This window comes from Zalophus californianus, chromosome 4 (assembly GCF_009762305.2).
Source record: "Zalophus californianus isolate mZalCal1 chromosome 4, mZalCal1.pri.v2, whole genome shotgun sequence".
Taxonomy (NCBI): Eukaryota; Metazoa; Chordata; class Mammalia; order Carnivora; family Otariidae; genus Zalophus; species Zalophus californianus.
This window is the reverse complement of record NC_045598.1, coordinates 35,830,319-35,853,129: the sequence shown is the minus strand read 5'-3', so window position 1 is coordinate 35,853,129 and position 22,811 is coordinate 35,830,319. Positions and strand designations below refer to the sequence as shown.

The window sequence follows — 22,811 nt, the reverse complement described above, 5'->3', positions numbered from 1 at the left end:
AAAAAAAAAAAAGATTCTGACAGAGCAGGAACACAAACGGGGAGTGGGAGAGGGAGAATCAGGGTCCTCACCAAGCAGGGAGCCTCATGCGGGGCTCAATCCCCGTACCCTGGGATCATGATATGAGCCCAAGGCAGACACTTAACGACTGAGCCACCAGGCGCCCCTCAAAATGTTTAAAATAGAAAAAACAGTGCTGAGCACTTCTTGGCTTCCTTGGATCCTAACCTTGATTTGAAGGTGGTTCTTTTTTGGCCCTCACTGATCTCGTCCTGAGGAGGGAGGGATGTCCGGGAAGAAGGTGGGTGCCTCCTGAGCCCTTGAGGCTATGGAAGATTCAGAACTATGTCGTGTATTCTGTGCTCTCCCAGACACCTGTCAGGTACTCCAGCCTGTTCCCCACTCCTTGAAGCAAGACCTCTGAGCAGCAGTACAGGATTCCCAGGGCTTTGAATGACAACGGACACCACTTGAATAAGCCAGGCATTGTTTTCAGACGTGCTTTCCATGTGTTTATTCATTACCCACAAGCCTATGAGGCAGATGGCATTAGGGGATGATTTCCCCTTTAGAAAGGCTTTGTAACAATTAGCGTCTTAGAGCACTGCAGAGAAATGCTAATAGGAATAATCCCGTGTTCCAAGCCAGGTGGGAATTCTGGATCTGTCGGTTTTGACAAGATCCTTCACTGAAGATCTATCTCTACTAGAATTCTTTTATCAAGAATAAATATATCCAAAATAAAATCTCTTGCCTTGCCAAAAAGCAAAACGAGTCCCAGCAAGTACGGGAGGGAGGATATCAGGGGCCAGGGGATGCGGGTGGTGAGACACTGGGGCTGAGCCAGCCCTGGGCTCTGCTGGGATTCTGGGGCTTTTTGGGTCTGAGTGTTGTAAAAGGTAGCTCAGGAGATGTAGAGCTAGGATCCTCTGAGGGCTGGGCCAAGCCCAAGAAGGCTAAACGTTGGGCAGGTGGAGTAGAAAAGTAGGCCTTTTGCTCTTCTGAGTAGCGCTCCTGTGGTGTCACAGCATCCCGGTAGGTCCAGTCACGCCAATGGAAATTAAACCCTTCAAGCAAGGTGATTCGGTCAGCTCTCTTAGGTACACAGTCCAGGGGCTTTGTGGGTGTCAGATCTGGCACCTCTATTCCTGGCAGTAGCACCACTCCTCTGATGGCAAACCAGCCCCCATATCGGGGGTGTATGCACACACCTGATATGTGCTGGGAGAGGGTAAAGAAAAGCAAGGTCATGGAGGTCACTGGGCACTAGGTCCAACTACCATCATTGCAGACTAGGCTTGTTCAATTCTCAAAGGACACTGACTCTATATTTGAACTACTCTTGTACCTGGGCTCCCCCATTTCCTCTCCTGGACAACCCTTTTCATGAGCTTACTCTGGCCGGACGGAGAGTTCCTTAAACAGCCTCCATCAACTTCCCAGTCTTCACCACTGGTCTCCTAATCACTGCTCTGCCCCCTCCATCCTGTAACTAGATTTTAAGAACAGACTAGGTTCTCTGACCTCAACTGTTCCCAGGTAGACTCCAGAAAGCATGTGGGGTTGGGCTCCTGACTGACCTGATATCCTGACACCAATACCTGACATCGTTCCCTGGTGATGTGTCTACCAAATCCTTTACTACACAGGGGAGGTGGAAGATGTTGGTATCTTGAGGGGCCTTCACTATTTTCTCCCAGTCCTACTCATTCATACTTGCCCTCTAACCTGGTCCCCCCAGGGGTCAGCCTCCACATCCTTTCGTTGGTAGTAATAAGCAGCCCCTGCCACGTGTGCTGCAGTCTGGGCCAGAATCTTGGGGCGCCGATTGGGGTGTACCTCGTAGTCAGCGATGACTTCGATTTGCAACTCTGGGAGGTTCTGGGATAGAGATGGAAGCTCATTTCAGTACGAAAGGAATCATGACTTTGCTCCAAAGAGCTCTAATATTAACAAGACCCTGTCCTCAGAAATCATTTGAAGGGAAAACATGACCTTAAATTTGGGGGTGCGGGGGTCCACTGTGAAGAAAATGATCTGTCCAGGAAGGCCCATGTTTGAAGAGAAATAAGGTCTTGCTCAGAAGCTTCTATGATGGGCTGGGGCACCTAGGTGGTGCAGTCAGTTGAGTGTCAGACTCTTGATTTTTTTTTTTTTTTTTTTTTTTTTAAGATTTTCTTTATTCATGAGAGAGAGAGGGAGAGAGAGAGAGAGAGAAGCAGGCTCCCAAGGAGCAGGAGGCCCGATGCGGGACTCGATCCCAGGACCCTGGGATCATGACCTGAGCCGAAGGCAGATGCTTAACCATCTGAGCCACCCAGGCGCCCCAGACTCTTGATTTTGGCTCAGGTCTCTCAGGGGCTAGAGATTGAGCCCTCTGTGTCAGGCTCAACCCTCAGCACAGAGACTGCCTAAGACTCCCTCTGCCCCTCCTTGAGCACTCTCTAAATTTTTTTTTGGGCGCCTGGGTGGTTCAGTTGGTTGAGCGACTGCCTTCGGCTCAGGTCATGATCCTGGAGTCCCAGGATCGAGTCCCACATCGGCTCCCTGCTCAGCAGGGAGTCTGCTTCTCCCTCTGACCCTCTTCCCTCTCGTGCTCTCTATCTCTCATTCTCTCTCTCTCAAATAAATAAAATCTTAAAAAAAAAACTTAAAAAAATTTTTTTTAAAGATTTTATTTATTTGACAGAGACATAGTGAGATGGAACACAAGCAGGGGGAGTGGGAGAGGGAGAAGCAGGCCTCCCGCTGAGCAGGGAGCCCGACATGGGGCTTGATCCCAGGACCCTGAGATCATGACCTGAGCCGAAGGCAGACGCTCAACAACTGAGCCACCCAGGCGCTCCCCTCTCTAAATAAATCTTAAAAAAAAATTTATTATAAGGGGTGACTCGTCTCTGCCTTCCAGAGTCCCAGTGTGGAGGAAGACCTGGCGCAGCTTTGGGGAGATCCAATGTATGTGTATGCATTTTATGTGTATGTGTGTGTAGTGGGGAAATACTGTTCTGTCCTCAAAAGGGCCTGAAGACAGCACAAAACTTCCAGTCTAGGGCTAAGACAGGTGAGAGATGCTTAGAGGATGCTGGGCTTATTCCTATTTCACGTGGAGGCCAAGGGAAGTCTGGTTTGAGGTTCATATAATTAATTGCCCATCAGAGTAGGGTGAGTGAGATTTATTCCAGACCTGGTGGGCTGCTAGAGGAAGGAAGCTGAAACTGCGGTAAGATAAAGCAGCATGGGGAGAGATCAAAATGTCAGGGATGGCTTTAGGATATCCTATCTGGGAAGTGGCTCTTGGCTCTACGTAGGTCTAGTCCTGCACTGAGCTTAAAAGAGCTGGAAGCAGCTACAGGCTTGGAAGCTGGGGGAATATATAAGCCTTGCTCACCTCTCTAACGCGGCCCAAGTGGTAGGCCACACATTGGTCCACAGGGTCAATCAGTTGTTGGAGGCGGCAGCTCTGCAGGAAGGGTTTGAGGGCCCGGTCAAACATGGCAGGTGTGCTGAGTACCAAGAAGGCCAGGGTAGGTCCTGGCAGGGGTAGGTGGAAAGTTGGAGGCAGGAGTGCATTATACCATGCCACCTGGAACAGAGAAAATTCAGCCCCACAAGAGGGCCAACTTAGACCTTTGCTAGGCTCATACCTTATCCTACCATTCAAGGCCTCCTACATCTTGCCTTAGTCTCCATCTCATTCATTCATTCAATGGATTTGTACTGATGCTGCATGATGTATATTTATGGGGGACTTCTCCATGGGGGAATTTGACAGGGAATTTGGAATAGAAAAGCAGAGAATTCATGAACAACTAAGAACCAAAAGAAATTATAGTGTGATTAGTGCAATGACAGGGCCAAATGAGGGTCCTGTAAAATTAGAAAAGGCTTCTTGGAAGCTGTTTTGAAGGCTAGGAAGGAATCTGACAGATGATGTGAGGAGGAAGATTCCATTATGCATTATAAATAGAGGTGACAGCATTAACAAAGACATGCAAAAAGCTCATATTTGGAAAACAGCAAATTGTCCAGTTTGATAGAAGTGAACGGTTTGTAAAGGGAAGCTGGAGAGGGGTGGAGATCAGTAGGTTTGAGATTATGACTGGCCTAGAATACCAATTTAAGGAATATGGGTCTAATTTGGTGACAAGGGGCTAGCCATCGAAGATTTAAGGAATAAACCGACATCATCAGTTTTAGAAAGATCTGGCTGCAGTGTGGAGGATGGATTGCATACACAATGATTAGCAAGCAGGTTACTGCAGTAATCCAAGTGAGGAATACTGGCCTGGACCAGAGCATAGAGGGGCTAAAAGGAAGGGAATGGATTTGGGAGATTCAGGTAACAGATTCCTAAAGGGTTTGGTGTCTAACTGGATATGGGGGAGGGAAGGGATGAGAAGTAGGAGCCCAGGATGACTGGCTCTGTTCAGTACAATAACTCTCATTACCCACCCAGGTCTACCTGACCCACCCGTCATTCTCACTCTCTCCATACCTGCCATCCATCACTACCTCCACACCTTTACTCAAGCTGTTCCTGATATTTGGGATGTACATAATCCTCTTTCCTTCTTTTCACATGAAGCTCAACTCCATTTTTTCTGGCTAGTCCTTCTTAAGCTAGAACCAACCTACCTCTCTTCCTCCATATTCTTTTCCAGCACTGCTGTGGGCCACTCAGTGGAAGGGGTGGAAATGGGCTGTCTCTTAAGCATCAGGCAAAGGGCTCAAGCTGAGTTGATTTAGCTTTGTCCAAGCACACAGCTCAGTACAGGGGGTACTGGATAAGGGGGAAATGGATCTATGTAAACAAGGGTAGGTGGTGGTGCCAGACTTCTGTGTCAGGCAAGTGCACAGTTTCTGTATCCAGCCCAGCCCTGGTGATTGGTAATATCATGAATTATCCTTCTGTTGGTAGATGGAACAAACCAGCCAATTGTTCGCTTGTTCAACAACGGGAATGCCCTTCCCTTCTCAGATGGCCTAAATATTAGCTACGCAAACCTTCCAGGCCTTGCCCTATCCTAATTCCTTTAGAAAGCTTCTAAAGTGACTGGCTCCAGGGGTCACTTTCTTCCTCGGAATTATGGAGGTGGCAGAGCCACAAGATTACTGGATTATGTTTCTCCCATTCATCAATATGGCATTATATGGGGGTAAAAAGACAAACGTGCGACCGTTTCTCTACTTTTTTTTTAACAAAGTCGCCGTTGACACCCTGTCCCGATAGGTCAGAGGGACATGGGGCCAGAGGAGCTCGGGAAGGACCAGAAGACTGGGGCTCCACTTCAGTAGCACCCAGGCCAATCATACACCTCGCCCAGCACCGCAGGAGGGATAAACCAACCTGAAACGGGTAAACCTCGAAGCCAAAAGGGCACAACGTGTCCTCCATCGTTCGCTTCAGTTCTGCGACTTGCGGCTCCATAGTGCACGCTACGCGCAGAGCTTTCTGGGGAATGGAGTCTCAAGGATAACCTGGTCCGTTAAGTTTCAAGGTGGCTCGGACTCCATTTCCCAAGAACTACTGGGACCAGCAGCGGGATGGCGTTGACTCGGTGCCATGCATCTTGGGATATGTAGTTCACTTGGTCCTCGACGACAACAACTACAGAATTCGAAAGCCTCAGTTTCCCGGCAAGCTTCACGGTGGGGGTTTGCATGTTCGTGTCACTTCCAGGGAAACGTAGTTAGGCAGCCTCCATCGCCGGTTGTCTCTGCGAGAGACGAACTCGGTTTGAGCTAGTGGCGCTGCGGCTGCAAATCCGAAGTCGGACTTTCCCGGTCTATAAGGAGGGTTTCAACCGAGTGGCGGCTGTACTCGCTGGCACATGTTCTGCGAGATGACGCATGTGTCTTGAATCTGGAGAGGTCTCGACCAAGATTTGGTACTCTCAACTCCCACCTGATATCTGCGTATCAGAGTATCTCGCTTTTCCCCTACTTTCCCCAAGCGCTGTTCCCCTGACTAGTCCCAGTTTTGGCCTGATACTGCATCCCTACCTTTAGGATTACATCCCCGATTCCCATTCTCTATCTGACGTGTGGCTTTATTGGGCTGTACCTCGGGTATTCCGGGCTGGGAGAGCAAGGACACAAGACACCAGGAGGCAGCCTCGCAGAAGGTTATGAGTAGGAGCCTGAGCTGGTCTGAGCACCTCGACGCACTTCTCAATGCTACTGATGGAAATGTGGCCAGGATTAAGGTGAGGGGGCGCCTAAGGGCCCCCATTTGGAGTTTTGGGTTTAGGGACACTCAGAGCTTATTGTCCTGTGCACTTGTTTCTTTTGTAGCAGCGGCTGTATCCTCTTGGAGTCTCCACAGCAGGTAAGTGTTGCCCCTTTTCTATCCTCCAGCCTTTTCTCTTTCCAGGATCTGCCTTTTTCCAGTGCCTGTACCATCCACTATTCCTTCCAAATTCCAACTGTTTTCTTTCTTGAACAAACATCTGTTTTTCCCCCCCAAAGATAGCCCTCACAATTGTCCCTTACTTATTCCCTCAACAGGAGACCTGGCTGGGACCTGGATTTCCCCTCATCACTTGCCTCCCCAGTCTGGTGTCCAAGCTCGACAGCCTTGGGCTCTAGAGACTCCCTTTGTTCCAGAGAGGCTGAGTTGGGCTGAGGCCCAAAGAGCAGCTTCTCTCTGGGATGAAGTTACTATTCTTCGATCCCAGCTTCAATCCCAGGCTCAGGTAAAGCGCGTACTCCTAGGTTTTATGTGTGGTGTTTGTGTGAGATGAGGATATCAGGGGTTGGGGAAACCCTTTACACAATAGCTCATGTGGTTTTTCTTGCCTGGGTAGGTGACTGAGGTACTAAGACAGTCTGTGCAGGGGCTGCTGGAAGAGCGAGAGCAGCAGAAATACCAGATCTGTGCCCTGGAAGGTATCTGGCCAGTTGTTTTTTTCATACGCATAGCTCATTATGTACACACACGATTTTGTTACACACCTCCTGTGCACTTACTTGTGTCTTGATTTGCAAGGGTAGTGTCTAGGCTCATGTGTAAAACTCTCAGAAGGGCTGACGCTCAACTTGTCTCACTACAGCATCACTAAGGTTGCTGCAGGGAGGCCCAGAGCGGAGGGCCCTCCTCCTGGAGCAACGCCTGGAGGGGCTGAGAAGGGAACTGCAGGGCCTTCGAAGCCAGGTGCAGGAACAGGCCCAAGCCCAAATACAAACAGGACCACGAAAGTGCAGTGCTTCTAGTGGCCTTCACCAAGAGCTGCAGAATGAGTATGTGATGGGCAAGTTCTCTCCTCCTTCAGGCCTCTAACTCCTGGTAGTGTCCTCTGGGCTTGTTGATGGGCTTTAGGTTAACACAGCTGTCAGCAACTCCTGTGGGAGGAGTCAGAGATTCCTTGGGAGGAGCTGAAGCTGCTGCGGGACCAGCTGAGTAAGTAAAAGATGGGGGGGTGGGTACAAATTCACCTGTTCTCTTTTCTGGAGAGTCTTTTTGCTATCCCAGTAAGTGGCCATAGCTCTGATTGCTTGAGCTGCTCTGAAGTCTGGCCAAGTGTTTTGTCTTACCTCCATGGTGTGAGTCCAGTCTCCCCAGTCAGCTTGGAAGCTTCCCAATAGCTACACCAGAATGCTCTGTCTCAGTTGTCAGCACCAGGCTGGGCACAAGGCAGGGAGGGAAAAGGAAAGTTGGAGAATAGCTTCCTTACATTTTTCTCTCATCTGAAGGCCAGCACCAGGAGCTGCTGCTGAAGCAGATGGCTGAGGGGCAGCAAGCTCAGGCCCACAGCCAGAAGGTAGGACTAGGATCAGACCTGTCTCTTCATATCTCCCTGTGGAGGCCCCTTCCTTTCTTCTCTGCCTTTTCTGTTCTGCAGGTAGGCAGGATAGTCTTTTCCATCCCTATCTGTTCCTCTCTTGCCTGTGGTGACTCTACCTCCCTCCCAAGCTCTTCTTCCCAAGCTCACTTCTCCAGGTTGAGAAACTGTCATTGCCCATATGAGAGTTCCATGTGTGCTGAATATGCCAGTGGTGGGGAGGGGGATTCCTCCTGCAGAGGGAGAGGTTTGGTCCTACCTGGTTCTGTGGTCTGGCAGATGTTGGAGCAGTTCCAAAGTGGCCAGGAGGGCAAGGGTCACACCCTGGAGGCTGCCAGGACAGAGGCACAGGATGCCCGGCGTGAACACAACCTCCACAGGTCAGAGGTTGCGGGTGCTTATGGCAGTGGAAGGGATTTGTCTCAGAGGCCAGGCATTGGGGACCAAAGTTCAGCTGTCCTAGATTTTTTAAAAAGATTTTATTTATTTGAGAGAGAATGAGAGAGAGAGAGAGAGAGAGCGTGAGCAGGGGGAGGGGCAAAGGGAGAGAGAGAATCTCAAGCAGACTCCTCACTGAGTGCAGAGCCCAGTGTGGGTCTTGATCCCACAACCCTGAGATCATGACCTGAGGTGAAATCAAGAGTTGGACGCTCAACCAACTGAGCCATTCAGGTGCCCCTCAACTATCCTAGATTTGACATGGTTTGGTAGGGTGGTATGAGTATCTAGATTACAGCCCATAAAGGTAGTACTGGGCATTCTTTATTTGATACAGGGTCACTGAGGTATATTCAGAGGATGAAGAGGGAGGAGACTGGAGTCCTGGCCTCAGGATGGAGGACAGTTCTGTGCTGGGAGGGTCCCCTTGTCCCACAATCACCATTTTTTTTTTTTAAGATTTTATTTATTTATTTATTTGACAGAGAGAGACACAGCGAGAGAGGGAACACAAGCAGGGGGAGTGGGAGATGGAGAAGCAGGCTTCCCGCGGAGCAGGGAGCCTGATGTGGGGCTGGATCCCAGGACCCTGGGATCATGACCTGAGCTGAAGCAGATGCTTAATGACTGAGCCACCCAGTCGCCCCCACAGTCACCATTTCTGCCTCTGATTCTTTTCCCCTTTCCAGGACTTCCGTTCACATCCTGCAATCTAAGCTGCCTGTGGCTGCCACCTTCGCCACATCTCTTTCTTCATCTAGCTCTGAAGTCAGTCTTCTGGACAGTAAGAGCAGCTGGGAACTTTTAAGGAAGCTAGGTGGGGGTAAGGGCAGGGATCCCAGGGCTGGATGAGGCTGAATCTGAATGGTGTGTGGGTGTCTGCTGTCTAATTGTTTGGCACTGGGTAGATGGAATCTCCGCCTCTTCTTTTGGTGAATCCATCATCCTCTGTTATTACTTATCCCAAGTTAGGCCTGTCTATTCCTCCCCATCAGACAGGCCCAGGGCTTAGTTCTATGTGTATCATAGTGCTTGCTGATGGTTTGTTTTCTCTTCCTTTTCTCTCCTCTTAGATCTCCAGAGGAGCACACTTTCTAAACTGGAGCCCAGCAGCTTACAGCTCTAGGCCCAGAGCCTTGAGCAGGAGAATCTCTTCTTTAAGGGCCTCACAATGTTCCTGAGTGACCTGTAAGGACTTGAGAGAGTAGTTTTGCTCACCTTCCCCTCCAAGGCCCTGTTTCTGGGCCCCCTGCCCCTCTTTCTTGATCTAGTTGGTATCTGCCCTCCCTACTGAGGCTTGTCACTGCCTGCCCATCCCTGTCCACCAACTGCAATAAAATGTTTTAACCCTCCCTGATATCTTCTCTGAATCAGCACCTACATGGGATAGGCTTAACTGTACCTTTGTTTCCTCCTGTTACTTGACTGCTTCCTGCCATCTCTCTCTCTGAAATCCAAGTTCATAGATATTTATAGCTGTACCTTCTGAGTGCAAGCCCTGCGCTTAGTGGAACTTGGAAGAAGATGGGAGCTCCTGTTCTGGTGGGTAGAATGAGGTAGGACAGTGCTCTGGGGCAGTGTTGCTATGGGGATGCAGAGGAGAGTGAGGCATTCAGGTAGGCCCTGGACCTGAGTACGAGAAGGCTTCCTCTCCTCATCTTCAGCTTCTGCCTCTTAAGGCTTTCTCCAGTCCTGCCACACCACTTCATCCTCAGCAGCCCAACCCAGCTTGCATTTCTGTAGCAGTTTCCTGGTCTCTTTTCTTTCAGTTTCTGCCTCTAATCCAGTGGCTTTTAAAATTTTTTGACTGAGACCTCCAGTAAGAAATACAGTTTACATCGTGGTAAATATACATTTATATATTTGTTAAATGATATATACATGTATATATTTACTAAATCAAATTTCATGATTTGTTTTTTTAAAAGATTTTATTTATTTGAGAGAGAGAGAGAGAGCACGTGAGAACAGAGGGAAAAGGAGAAGCAGACCACCCGCTGAGCAGGGAGCCCGATGCAGGACTCGACCCCAGGACCCTGGGATCATGACCTCAGCGGAAGGCAGATGCTTAACCATCTGAGCCACCCAGGCACCCCCAGATTTCATGATTTAATACTCATTGAATCACTAGAAGTGATGTACTCTGATATTTCCTATTATATTAAAAAAATAGGCCTTGTGGCTATTGGCTCTAATCCTTCCATCCCTTGGTTGGAAGTATATCTTTCTATGTAGACTAAGGGCAGCTTTACTTTCACCTTACCTAGATTTTTGTATTCTAGACAATGCAGTCCAAGATTTCCTTAGAAGCAGCAGCATCCCACTAAGATCTCATGAGGTCTCTTCCACTGCTAAATATAGACAAAGGATAGTGGATATTTACTGAGCATAATACATACCAGCCCTGGTATGTATTTGCCCTCAGCTAAGATGTGCAGTGGGCTCATAAGGGTCCCAGCTCTTAGCTCCATCTAGCTGGGAAGAGGAGACAATTATCTGAAATAAAAGCATGATAAAAGGCTGAAATGAGTAGGTAGGAACTACTTCTTGTTATGGGGTATATTCAAGGCCTTGGCCTAAGTAGCAGACAGGTCATGAAGAGTGGACCTTTGACACCTGAATAGCTGTAAGGCATTCCTTGGTTCTTTCCCCTCAGTATTAAGGAGATTGCTGAGGGGCACCTGGATGGTTCAGTTGGTCAAGCGTCCAACTCTTTCTCATGATCTCAGGGTCATGGGATTAAGTGGGGAGTCAGCTTGAGATTCTCTCCCTCTCTCCCTACCTCCCCCCAAATCTCTCCCTCTCTTTCAAATAAACACATAAATCTTTTTTTTTTTTTTAATACTTTATTTATTTATTTGACAGAGAGAGACACAGCGAGAGAGGGAACACAAGCAGGGGGAGTGGGAGAGGGAGAAGCAGGCCTCCCGCAGAGCAGGGAGCCCGATGCGGGGCCCGATCCCAGGACCCCGGGACCACGACCTGAGCTGAAGGCAGACGCTTAATGACTGAGCCACCCAGGCGCCCCATAAACACATAAATCTTAAAAAAGAAATTGCCGAGTGGAATGGTAGAGATCAGACTTGGGTCAAACAGAACTTCTTCAAAAAATTAAATACTTGCCATCAAGGCTCATCTTCCTACTCAAGGTACAAGTAATCCTTGTCTTTTACATCTTTCATTGGGCAAATGATACAACTGGTATGATAGCATTATTGAATTCTACTTGGTACAAGTGCTGTACTTATTTATCAACTACTTTGCATCAGGCTTTGTGGGAGACAGGTTTTCAAGAGTGCCAGGGCTCTAAGAGAAAAATTCAGTAGCAATGTGGAACAATGGTATTTGAACTGTCACCAGGTGGCAGCACATTATGTATTGCCATAAGAATGATATAGGAAAGGCTTTGGGCCAATGGTACTGGGCTGGGGGATTTTTTTTCTCCTTTTGGAGATACTGTGAGCTACCAATTAATCTAACTAAAACTATCCTGTTAAGGCTACTCTGCTCAAGAACCTTTGACAGTTCTCACAGCATAAAATAGAAAGGACAAATTAGGCATTTAAGCCCACATTTAACCTCCATTGTTGTCTCCTATCACATATCTTTAAAATTGTTTTTATTTAAGTGTAGTTGACACAAAATAATACATTAGTTTCAGGTGTACAATATAGTGATTGGACAAGTTTATACATTATGGTATGCTCACCACAAGTGTAGCTACGATCTGTTACCACACAATGCTAATATAGTATCATCGACTACATACCTTATGCTGTGCCTTTTATTCTCATGATTTATTCATTCCATAACTGAAAGCCTGTCACTCCCCTTCACCCATTTTGTCCCTGTCCTCTCCAGCAACCATCAGTTTGTCCTCCATATGTAGACTCCATAACCAGGCTACAGGTCTGGTTATGCTTTTTGTTTGTTTATTCATTCGTTGTTTTTTAGATTCCACATATGAATGAAATCATATGTTTCTTAAACTTTATTGCCACAGGAATGCACACCACCTATACTCGTATTCAAATCCCACTCATCTGTCAAGACCCTTCCAGTAGGAGGCACGTCTAAAGATGTCTGAAAAGAGGTCTCTTATCCAAGGGAGTACTGGTGCAGGAAGGCCCATACCCCAGTGTTTCTTTGCCTGCTCTCGCCCTGTTCCAATCTGCTCAGGCGTGAGATTATGAGCACCTGAAGTCCAGGTATATGGAAAGCATGAGGAAGGAAATATGTGCATGTTGGACAGAATTCTTATTCCCTATGCAGCTTTTTCAAAATTTTCAGTTTTCAAGCCAGCTCAAATGTTATCACCTCCAAGAAGCCTTCACCGAATTAAACCTCAGTCTAGATGAATAGCTGCCTCGGCATTTTAACCCTATCCATTGCTCTTAACCAAGAATAGTTTATGTATCAGTTTTTCCACTATACTTAGGTCCTGCAGGATTCTTTCATATAGGTTTTCTTTATTCAGGTAGTCCTTACTTAGCTATACCCTTCACCAATCGAAAAGCCGCGTCAGTGGAATCCATTTTCTGTTGGTTTTATTAATTACCAATGATTGTTCCCTCTCGTGTTTATTGATCCGCCCCCCCCACCCCCCTGCGCGGAGGCTTGGGACTTGGGTTTCCCCCAGGTGTATTCCCTCCTCCTTGGTTCCGCCTTCCCAACACACTGCCTCTTCTGCTTTTAACCTCCTCTTCCTTCCTATTGGTTCTCTTCGTCTTACAGTCTTCCAGAGTTGGCGCCTAGGGCTGTTGATTGGCTTTGCCGGACGCCTATTGAGTCCACCCTCATACCACGTGGCATTCCTAATGCTAATTGGGTAATTCCACTAGCTCGTTTATCAAAGATTGACGGTTGATTGGCTGCTCGGAGGCTTGAGGAGAGGGGCGTGCTCACCTTAAGCCCCGCCCAGCTCCCGCAGGCTGGCTGGGCAGGCGTTTCAGTCGCTCGCGGCCGCGGAGCTCAGCGGAGTTTCAGCTTCCTTTTCTGGCTCGCGGTTGGGATCCTCCTGGCCCCGCCAAACGGACGGGGGGAACGGTCCCGACTGCGAGGCCATGGCAGTAGCCTCCTCGTCCTTCGCTGCCGCTAGTTCCGCCGAGTCGCCGGCCTCTGCGCGAGGGACCCCCACCACCTCCGCAGGCTAAGAGCCTCTGCCGCTTCCGAGCTGTGAGGGCTACTATGCTCCCACTTTGCTGCTGCCTCCGCCTCCCGCCCGCGCCGGCACCCCTCTGGCTGCTCAGTCCCGCCTCAGGTAACGCCAAGAGAGCGCATAGGGCACAAGCCCGGGGCGCCCCGGCCCGCGCGCGCGGCTCCTTACACCGCCGCGGCTCCGAGCATTGGCGCTAGGGTCTCTCAGCACCGACAGGACCCCTTCGCTTCCCACGGTCCTCCTCTGAGCGGCTGGGGGATACTCCTCGATCCCTTTCCCTTCCCTTTTCACTTTCCTCAGGGTCCCGGGACAGCCCCCACCCCTACCCCCGCTTCCTCGCCTCAGAGGCCGGGAACCCATTAGAAGCTCCTTCGTGTCAGGGACCTGGTCCTTGACTCTTCTCACGGACTTTTCTCACTTCAGACACTCAGGAAGCCCTCATTTTCTCGGAGAACTCTTGTTTCAGATAGCTCCAACTCCACACAGAGCCTCCCTCGTCCCTCAGAGATCTGGACTCCTTCACTTTACTTCCCTCAAACATCCTCTTACCTGGAAACTTTCCCCTTCTACGCTGAAGTACTCTGCCCTCACCTCCCACCCCTCCCCAAGACACTACCGCGTCCCTCTCTTTTCCGTCCTCCTGTCATCCTTATTCTCCCCATCCTTCCTTTTCCCTCTTCTGTCTTTTACACTTCACTTTGAAGACTCTGGACTAAGCCAGGATTTAGATTTAGCTAGAAATGAAACCCCATGTTTGTCTGATTTAAAGACCTTTCCGTTTATAACTCTGAGAAAAGCTTGCTGAAGAATTTGGACTTTACTCTGTAGGTATGGGGAGCCACTGAAGGTTTTGTAAGCAGGAGTTTGGTATGATTGATTATCTCTGGTGAGCATGTGGAGGAAGAATTGAAAGTGAAGACAGTGTTGAGGCAGAAAGCCTAGGTAGGCAGGAAACGAGTGCGCTAATCCAGGTCAGAGGGGATGAACTGGAATAGTGGTAGGAAAATGAAGAGGATGGCGAGCACCTCCAGGAGGTTTCAATTCCATGAAGTTTCCAGAGTTGAGAGGGTTAGTGGAGGTTTCTGACTTCGTTGGTGGGATGCATTGGTAGTGTTAATTGTAATAGGGAACACAAAGAAGCAGTTTTGAGGAAAGGTAATGAATTTCGTTTTTTTTTTTTTTAAAGATTTTATTTATTTATTGAGAGAGCGCGAATGAGAGAGAGAGAGCACATGAGAGGGGGGAGGGTCAGAGGGAGAAGCAGACTCCCCGCTGAGCAGGGAGCCCGATGCGGGACTCGATCCCGGGACTCCAGGATCATGACCTGAGCCGAAGGCAGTCGCTTAACCAACTGAGCCACCCAGGCGCCCATGAATTTCGTTTTGGACATGTTTAATTTGAGGTGTTTTTCAGATATCACTGTGGTTTGCTGGAAATTTGGGGCTGAAAATTGGGAGTGAGGTTGGAACTGAATACCTAAATTTGAGGGTCAACAGAGAATATAAAACAGGGATATTTGAAGATTTAGTGTGGGATGGTAATACTGAAAGAGAAAAGGGCTGTGGGCCAGAAGGAACATCATTGTTTGAAGGGTAATAGACACTGAGAAAGAGAGGTTAAAGGAATGGGACAAGAATAAGAACAGAATAGCATTATAATAGAGACCAAAGGAAGAAGGGTTTCAGTATGGGAGGGGATGACCATCACTGTTAGGTGCTGCAAAGCTCAAGTAGAATGATGATTAGAAAGAAACCACTGAATTTAGCAATTAGGAGATCACTTGTTTCCTCTGAAAGACACTTTGAATTGTGCAATGGTGGCAATGTGAGATGGATTGAGGAACAAATGGGAGGCAGTGAGGAAAATTACTCTTTCAGCAGGTGTGGTTGTGAAAGAGAGATGCTGGTAACGTTTTTATTGAGAATATACTCTATGTCAGGTGCTGTAAAAATGCTTTATAGATCACACCAGCCTTGTGGTTTAGGTATCAGTATTCCTCTTTTACAACTGGGAAGATTGTAGGCAGGAATTTGAACTTTCCACTATGGCACGTGTGTGTGTGTGTGTGGGGGGGGGGTTATTGTTGTTTTTTTTTTAGTATGGGTGAAACAGTTTTGTAGGTTGAGGGGAAATTTTATCTAGGAAATATGTTGGGCATCTCATTTTTTTTTTTTTAAAGATTTTATTGGAGACAGAGATAGTGAGCGAGAGCATGAGCAGGGCCCCAGGGCATTTCATTCTTTGATACTAAAAGGATAGAAGTTAAGAGGGATGATGTTGTGGTAGACGGAAAAGAACATGCGGGAGTGTGACAGATGGTCTTATTTTCTTGATGTGATTAGTTATCTGTAGAGAAGTCAATTATTTCTGGAGACTAAAGGAACTATGGTGAGTATTAGGGCCATGGAAATCTTCAATGGAAAATGAAAATAGATTAAGGATAAAAAAAAGATTGCTGACAACTTTGAGGGCCTAGTAAAAGTTAGAAATAATATATTTGTAATGGGGCCCAGTAGCATGGATCTTACACTTTCTCCAGCAGCCTAAGAGTGGGAGTGCAGAAAAGATGGTTGGGTTGATCCAGAATTGGAATATATAAGAAAGGAAGATAAAATGGAGAGTAACTTTACAATGCTAGTGATGGTGTGGGAGTTATGATGGCGTCTGAGAGTCCAAGCTGGGGTTTTAAGAAGTAAAATCTTCAGAAGGGCCAGTGTACTTGGAGAATAAGGAGACAATCAGAAATGTGGTTGAAGACCAGGTTCTTTAAGAAATACAGAATGGGGGCGCCTGGGTGGCTCAGATGGTTAAGCATCTGCCTTCGGCTCAGGTCATGATCCCGGGGTCCTGGGATCGAGTCCCGCATCGGGCTCCCTGCTCCTTGGGAGCCTGCTTCTCCCTCTGCCTCTCTCTCTCTCTCTCTCTCTCTCTCTCTGTCTCTCATGAATAAATAAATAAAATCTTTAAAAAAAAAAAAAGAAATACAGAATGGGGGGCGCCTGGGTGGCTCAGTCGTTACACGTCTGCCTTCAGCTCAGGTCGTGATCCTAGGGTCCTGGGATCGAGCCCCATGTCGGGCTCCCTGCTCTGCGGGAAGCCTGCTTCTCCCTCTCCTGCTCCCCCTGCTTGTGTTCCCTCTCTCGCTGTGTATCTCTCTGTCAAATAAATAAAATCTTAAAAAAAAAAAAAAAAGAAATACAGAATGTGAGGGGTGCCTTGCTGGCTCAGTGTGAGGAGGAGTATGCAGCTCTTGGGGTTGTGAGTTTGAGCCCCACAGTTGGTTTAGAGATTACTACAAAAAAATAAATATAGAATGGGACAACTGAGAGTTCATTATTTCAAGATAAAAAAAAACAAACAACAACAGGGTATAGGGGCGCCTGGGTGGCTCAGTCAGTTAAGCGTCTGCCTTCGGCTCAGGTCATTATCTTAGGGTCCTGGGATTGAGCCCTGCATCTGGCTCCCTGCTCAGTGGAGAGCCTGCTTCTCCCTCTCCCTCTGCAGCTCCCCCTGCTTGTGCTCTCTCTCTCTCTGTCAAATAAATAAATAAAATCTTAAACAAAACAAAACAGGATATAACTGTTACAGTGCTGTTGAAGGGGAATGGAAGTATAGGTTATTGAAGTAGTAGGAGGTTACGGGACTGTGAAGTATGTTGAATATGTCATTGGTATGGATGTCATAATTGCCTAGTATGATAGCAGCAAATGGAACAGAGGAGATACTGGATTCTATAGGTGGGGCTGCTCAGAACTGAGGGACCCAGGATTGAATTGGAAGTTCCTTGTTACTTGTTAGAAAGTAGTACTAGGGGACGCCTGGGTGGCTCAGTGGGTTAGGCACCAGCTTCCGGCTTGGGTCATGATCCTAGGGACTTGGGATCGAGTCCTACATCGGGAGCCTGCCTCTCCTCCTGCTTGTGCTGTCTCTCTCTCTCTCTCTCTCTGACAAATGAATAAATAAAATCTTAAAAAAAAGAAAGTAGTACTAGGTGATATAGATGTTTGTGTGAATTAATGTCAAGTTCCTGTGCCCTGGATCTATGATATCTTATTCTCTCATACAGATGTATAATGGGGATGGTCTCAAAAATCTTTAGGTGGGCCTATTCAGTTGTGTTTAAAAGTGTATATTTTGGGAGACTAAGCTAGGGACTCTGCCCCAGAATCCCCAACAACATTTTGTGCTTATGTTAATTTTTTTTTAAAGTATTTATTTGTCAGAGAGAGAGAGCGCACACACAAGCAGGGGGAGCGGCAGGCAGAGGGAGAAGCAGGTTTCCTGCTTAGCAAGGAGCCTGATGTGGGACTTGATCCCAGGACATTAGGATCATGACCTGAGTCCAAGGGAGATGCTTAACTGACTGAGCCACCCAAACGTCCCTGTGCTTATGTTAATTGTAAAAGGAAAATTACATAGTTACATGTACTCATTCCCTGGCTTACTTAGAGTAGAAAGCTGACTTGATTTAATGTTTTTTTTTTCCCTATGTGAAAGTGTTTGTAGATATAGTCTTAGTGTTGTACACTTCATTGTTCAGCAAAGTGAACTTTGTGTTGGAATTTGAAATCAATGATAAAGGCCTTTATGAGAATTTCATCTCCTTCCAGTAAGTGAAGCCCGATTATTACAATGTATAGTGTGGGTGATGCTGAATGTTTTGGACCAACAATGGGTATTATACTATTTTCCAAGTCATCATATGGAGATGACTTCAGTGTGGTCTCATTAGTATTATTTTTGCTGAGCACTCAGAGTGGGTGGTTGTTTCAGTTAGAGGCCTACTTGTGATAATTTTTTAAGAAAATTTTAATTGCTTTTGGGGCACCTGGGTGGCTCAGTCGTTAAGCGTCTGCCTTCAGCTCAGGTCATGATCCCAGGGTCCTGGGATGGAGCTCCACATCAGGCTCCCTGCTCGGTGGGAAGCCTGCTTTGCCCTCTCCCGCTCCCCCTGCTTGTGTTCCCTCTCTCGCTGTGTCTCTCTCTGTCAAATAAATAAAATCTTTAAAAAAAAAAAAGAAAACCTTTTAGATTTAGATGTATTTTTATGTAGACAAATTTTTGTTTTTTATGTAGACAAATTTCTTAATCTTTTCTTTTATGGCTTTTGGATTTTGAGTCATAGTTAGAAAGGCCTTCTCCATTTTCATCCTTCACTTTTTATCTATCCAGTGGGAACAAGAAAACAATTATTTTGAAGGTCAAAGTACTTTGTGAAGTATAAACTGTAAATCATTATATAGATGAAATATGGTGTTATTTATTAATTTGTCTTCTGAATAAATTGTAGAGAGACTGTCATCTCTTCTGCATTAAGTGGAATACAATGACATAATTTTCTTTCTGCAGTGTGGAAAACTGGTGGTATTGATGTTGTGGTCATTGTTGTCCTCGGACAATTTGCATGGGATCTTTTTCAAAAGTAGGCACTGTGGAAATCCTGAAGTATTTTTGCATACTTCAGTTTTGTTCTTTATATTAGAATTCTTTTTTTAAGTTAAATTTTATTTTTTTAAACATTTTTTTAAAATAATTTATTTGAGAGAGAGAGAAAGAGAGAGAAAGTGAGAATGAGTTGGGGGAGGGGAGAGGGAGAAGCAGGGAGCCTGATGCAGAGCTCGATCTGGGACTCCTGGATCATGACCTGAGCCTACGGCAGCGGCTCTACCAACTGAACCATGCAGGGTCCCCATATTAGGATTCTATAATTAGAATGTGATTAAAAGTTCTCAAAATTTGTTTTGCTTTCACATTAGCTATGATTCACAAATTTACACATTATTTACCATGGGTGTTGTATTTCTGCTGATGGGTAGGAATTTGTAATTTGGGAGGACACCTCACATATATGTGTGTGTGTGATTATAAAATTAATGCATTTTCATTAAGGTAGAATAGGAAAATAGAGGTGATTTTATTTATTTTTTTGCATTTTTATTTTTTATTATTTTTAATTTTTTATTATGTTAATCACCGTACATTACATCATTAGTTCTTGATGTAGTGTTCCATGATTCATTGTTTGTGCATAACACCCAGTGCTCCACACAGAATGTGCCCTCTCTAATACCCATCACCAGGCTAACCCATCCCCTCACCCTCCTCCCCAATAGAGGTGATTTTAAAGGAAAAGATATAAATTATTCACATCTTCCCTAGAGTCTAAATTTTTTTTTTAAAGATTTTATTTATTTATTTGACAGAGAGAGACACAGTGAGATCAAGGGAACACAAGCAGGGGGAGTGGGAGGAGGAGAAGCAGGCTTCCTGCGGAGCAGGTAGCCCAATGCAGGGCATCGATCCCAGGACCCTGGGATCACGACCTGAGCCGAAGGCAGACGCTTAACGACTGAGCCACCCAGGCGTCCCCCTAGAGTCTAAATGTTAATGGCCAATTTTAACATTTTGGATGTATCCTTTCAGAATTCTTTTTGTGCTTTCTTTGTTTATGTCTGTATTGTCATCACCAACTCTCTAGGCCTTGGCAAAGTGCCTGGCCTCTAGTAGGTACTAAATAAATGTTTGTTGACTGAGTGAATGAAAAAATGAATATGCTTTTACATAGAAAGTATGGAATCTGAACGCCTACTTATTTTCATTTTCTTCTCTACTGTAAATTTTGATATGGTAGAATTGAAATTTATATGCCACAGTTCATTTGGAGGTGAGTAAGTTTGAGTCTAAGCCCTTATGGAGCTCATAGTTCAGTGAAAGAGACGGATAAACAATTGAGATACTGTGTAATTACGGTAACAGCAGAGATTTGTGCAAGGCATTATCAAAGCGCGCACACACACACACACACACACACAAGGAGATTGAAGGGTCAGAGGACACTTCCTACGTGAGATGATTACTGAGAGAGCTATGTAGAAGAGGTCAGGAAGAACATGCCAGGGAGAAAGAATATTGCCTGTATAGGCATTAAAGTGTGAGCAGAGCTCTACAAGTAATTCTCTTTGTCTAGAGTAGATTTTGTTTGTAGAAAGGAGTAGAGAGAGATGAGGCTAGTGATAAGGGACGAGGCCAAATAAGAAAGAGCCTTTCTATCACACACGAAGAGTTCTCAAAAGTTTACTCCCCTTGGAGAATAGATCGGAACAGGTGCAAGAGTGGAGACAGGAAGACCAAGAAGACATTAACTGAGTATAACAGCTAGAATGAGGTGAGTATCACTTCAGCTGAGATAGGAAGGGAAGGCTACACTTGAAAGGTGGGTTAAGTCTGGGGTATAATTAGGCCAGTTTTAATAGAGCATAGTCTTTAAAAACCATACTAAGGGGGCACCTGGTTGGCTTACTTGGTTGGGCATCTGCCTTTGGCTCAGGTCCTGATCTCAGGGTCCTGGGATGGAGCCTCCCATTGGGCTTCCTACTTAGCTGGGAGTCTGTTTCTCCCTCTGCCCCTCCCCCCACTCATGCACTCTCTGTCTCTCTCTCACTCACTCTCTCCCTCTCAAATAAATGAATATAATTAAAAATTTTTTAAATCACTGACTATTCAATTTTTACATTCTTTGCCCTTCCCTCTTCCCGTTTCACGTATATCATAAATGTGGTCTAGGCTACTATTCTCATGTGGTCTAAGCTACTTTTGCAGGAGGGATGAAAAAATAGTTTTTAGTTCTACCTTTTTATCTTCATTTTTGAAATAAAAGTAATGCATGATCATTGTAAGAAACCACTGTACTGAATGTATTCCATAAAAAAAATGAGTGTCTCATAAATACTTCCTCCACCAAGATGACAGTTTAGTGTATATATTCCTCTAAATTGTTTTCTAGGCATATACTCATTTAATTCTCATAATAACCCAGTGAGATACAGTTAATATTTATCTCTATTTTATAGATAAGAGGATATAATGTTCACTGTTACACTAAAAAAAAAAAAAATCCCACTATTCAATCTATTTTGCAACTTGCTATTATCACTTAATAGTGAAACTTGGACATCTTTCTATGTTAGGTATAGAATTGACCTCATTCTTTTAATGACTGTATAATATTAAATTATACGGGTGTACAATTTATTTAACCTATCCCTATTGATGGACATTTGGATTGTCTCTAGTTTTTTTTTTTTTAAAGGTTTTATTTATTTATTTGACAGAGAGACACAGCGAGAGAGGGAACATAGCAGGGGGAGTGGGAGAGGGAGAAGCAGGCTTCCCACTGAGCAGGGAGCCCGATGTGGGCCTCGATCCCAGGACCCTGGCATCATGACCTGAGCCGAAGGCAGACGCTTAACGACTGAGTCACCCTGGATTGTCTCTAGTTTTATCCTCTTACTGATAATGACAGTGTGTAAGTTAATACTCTCTCTTTTTTTTTAAAGATTTTATTTATTTATTTGACAGAGAGAGACACAGCGAGAGAGGGAACACAAGCAGGGGGAGTGGGAGAGGGAGAAGCAGGCTTCCCGCGGAGCAGGGAGCCTGATGCGGGACTCGATCCCAGGACCCTGGGATCATGACCTGAGCCGAAGGCAGACGCTTAACGACTGAGCCACCCAGGCGCCCCTAAGTTAATACTCATCTTTGTGTGCTTATCGTAGCTGTCAGTTTTAATGGGTATAAAATATTCCCTTTAGTGGAAATAATATATTCGAGAAGGAGACAATGTTGAATAAAAGTATTTTTGGGGGAATGTTTTTTTAAAGATTTTTTTATTTATTTGACAGAGAAAGAAGGAGAGCTTGAGCAGTGGGAGGGGCAGAAGCAGGGGGAGAAGCAGGCTCCCCACTGAGCAGGGAGCCCCGACGTGGGGCTTGATCCCAGGACCCTAGGACCATGACCTGAGCTGAAGGCAGACGCTTAGTGACTGAGCCACCCAGGTGCCCCTTAAATAAATAAAATCTTTTTATTTATTTTTATTTTTTTTTAAAGATTTTATTTATTTATTTGAGAGAGAGAGAGAGAATGAGAGAGAGAGAGCACGAGAGGGGGGAGGGTCAGAGGGAGAAGCAGACTCCCCACTGAGCAGGGAGCCCGATGCGGGACTCGATCCTGGGACCCCAGGATCATGACCTGAGCTGAAGGCAGTCGCTTAACCAACTGAGCCACCCAGGCGCCCAAATAAATAAAATCTTAAAAAAAAAAGATTTATTTATTTTAGAGAGAGAGTGAATGAGTGCACAGGCAAAGCAGAGGGAGGGGAGGGGCAGAGGGAGAGGGAGAGAAAGAATCTCAGGCAGACCCTCCACTGAGTGCAGAGCCTGACACAGGGCTTGAGCTTACAACCCTGAGATCATGGCCTGAGCCAAAATCAAGAGTTGGACACCCAACTGACTGAGCCACCCAGGTGCCCCTGAATTATTATGTACTGTACTGTATTATGTACTATGTCTTACAATAAAGTAAGCTAGAGAAAAGAAAATATTATTAAGAAAGTCATAAGGAAGAGAAAATACATTTACAGTACTTCACCATATGTA

General features: G+C 46.1%; 3 protein-coding genes across 7 annotated transcripts in view; 2 read left to right on the top strand and 1 right to left on the bottom strand.

The window, feature by feature from the left end:
- Nucleotides 1-303: 303 nt before the first annotated feature.
- Nucleotides 304-5,571, bottom strand: MMACHC (metabolism of cobalamin associated C). Of its 4 annotated transcripts, XM_027578933.1 has the most exons (5): nucleotides 5,348-5,482; nucleotides 4,636-4,780; nucleotides 3,389-3,583; nucleotides 1,729-1,881; nucleotides 315-1,221 (listed from the first exon to the last, which is right to left on the bottom strand). In XM_027578933.1, exons 3-5 carry the CDS (start codon nucleotides 3,491-3,493, stop codon nucleotides 802-804), a joined length of 678 nt encoding a protein of 225 aa, XP_027434734.1. In that variant the 5' UTR covers nucleotides 3,494-3,583; nucleotides 4,636-4,780; nucleotides 5,348-5,482; the 3' UTR covers nucleotides 315-801. The 4 variants fall into 4 exon arrangements, with proteins under 4 accessions (XP_027434724.1, XP_027434717.1, XP_027434734.1 ...); XM_027578916.2 differs by lacking the exon at nucleotides 4,636-4,780 and having other exon boundaries at nucleotides 305-1,221; nucleotides 1,840-1,881; nucleotides 5,348-5,571; XM_027578908.2 differs by lacking the exon at nucleotides 4,636-4,780 and having other exon boundaries at nucleotides 316-1,221; nucleotides 5,348-5,571.
- A 99-nt stretch (nucleotides 5,572-5,670) lies between these two features.
- CCDC163 (coiled-coil domain containing 163) lies at nucleotides 5,671-9,594 on the top strand. 2 transcript variants are annotated; one of them, XM_027578888.2, is made up of 8 exons: nucleotides 5,671-6,206; nucleotides 6,295-6,328; nucleotides 6,508-6,695; nucleotides 6,807-6,888; nucleotides 7,053-7,239; nucleotides 8,061-8,161; nucleotides 8,909-9,003; nucleotides 9,293-9,594. In XM_027578888.2, exons 1-8 carry the CDS (start codon nucleotides 6,129-6,131, stop codon nucleotides 9,398-9,400), a joined length of 873 nt encoding a protein of 290 aa, XP_027434689.1. In that variant the 5' UTR covers nucleotides 5,671-6,128; the 3' UTR covers nucleotides 9,401-9,594. The 2 variants fall into 2 exon arrangements, with proteins under 2 accessions (XP_027434689.1, XP_027434696.1); XM_027578895.1 differs by lacking the exon at nucleotides 8,061-8,161 and having other exon boundaries at nucleotides 5,673-6,206.
- Nucleotides 9,595-13,150: 3,556 nt separating this feature from the next.
- TESK2 (testis associated actin remodelling kinase 2) overlaps nucleotides 13,151-22,811 on the top strand; it is a 137,255-nt gene continuing 127,594 nt past the window's right edge. Inside the window, exon 1 of the mRNA XM_027573848.2 lies at nucleotides 13,151-13,479. The gene's annotated coding sequence lies outside the window, so the exon portion shown is untranslated. The remainder of the gene's footprint in view (nucleotides 13,480-22,811) is intronic.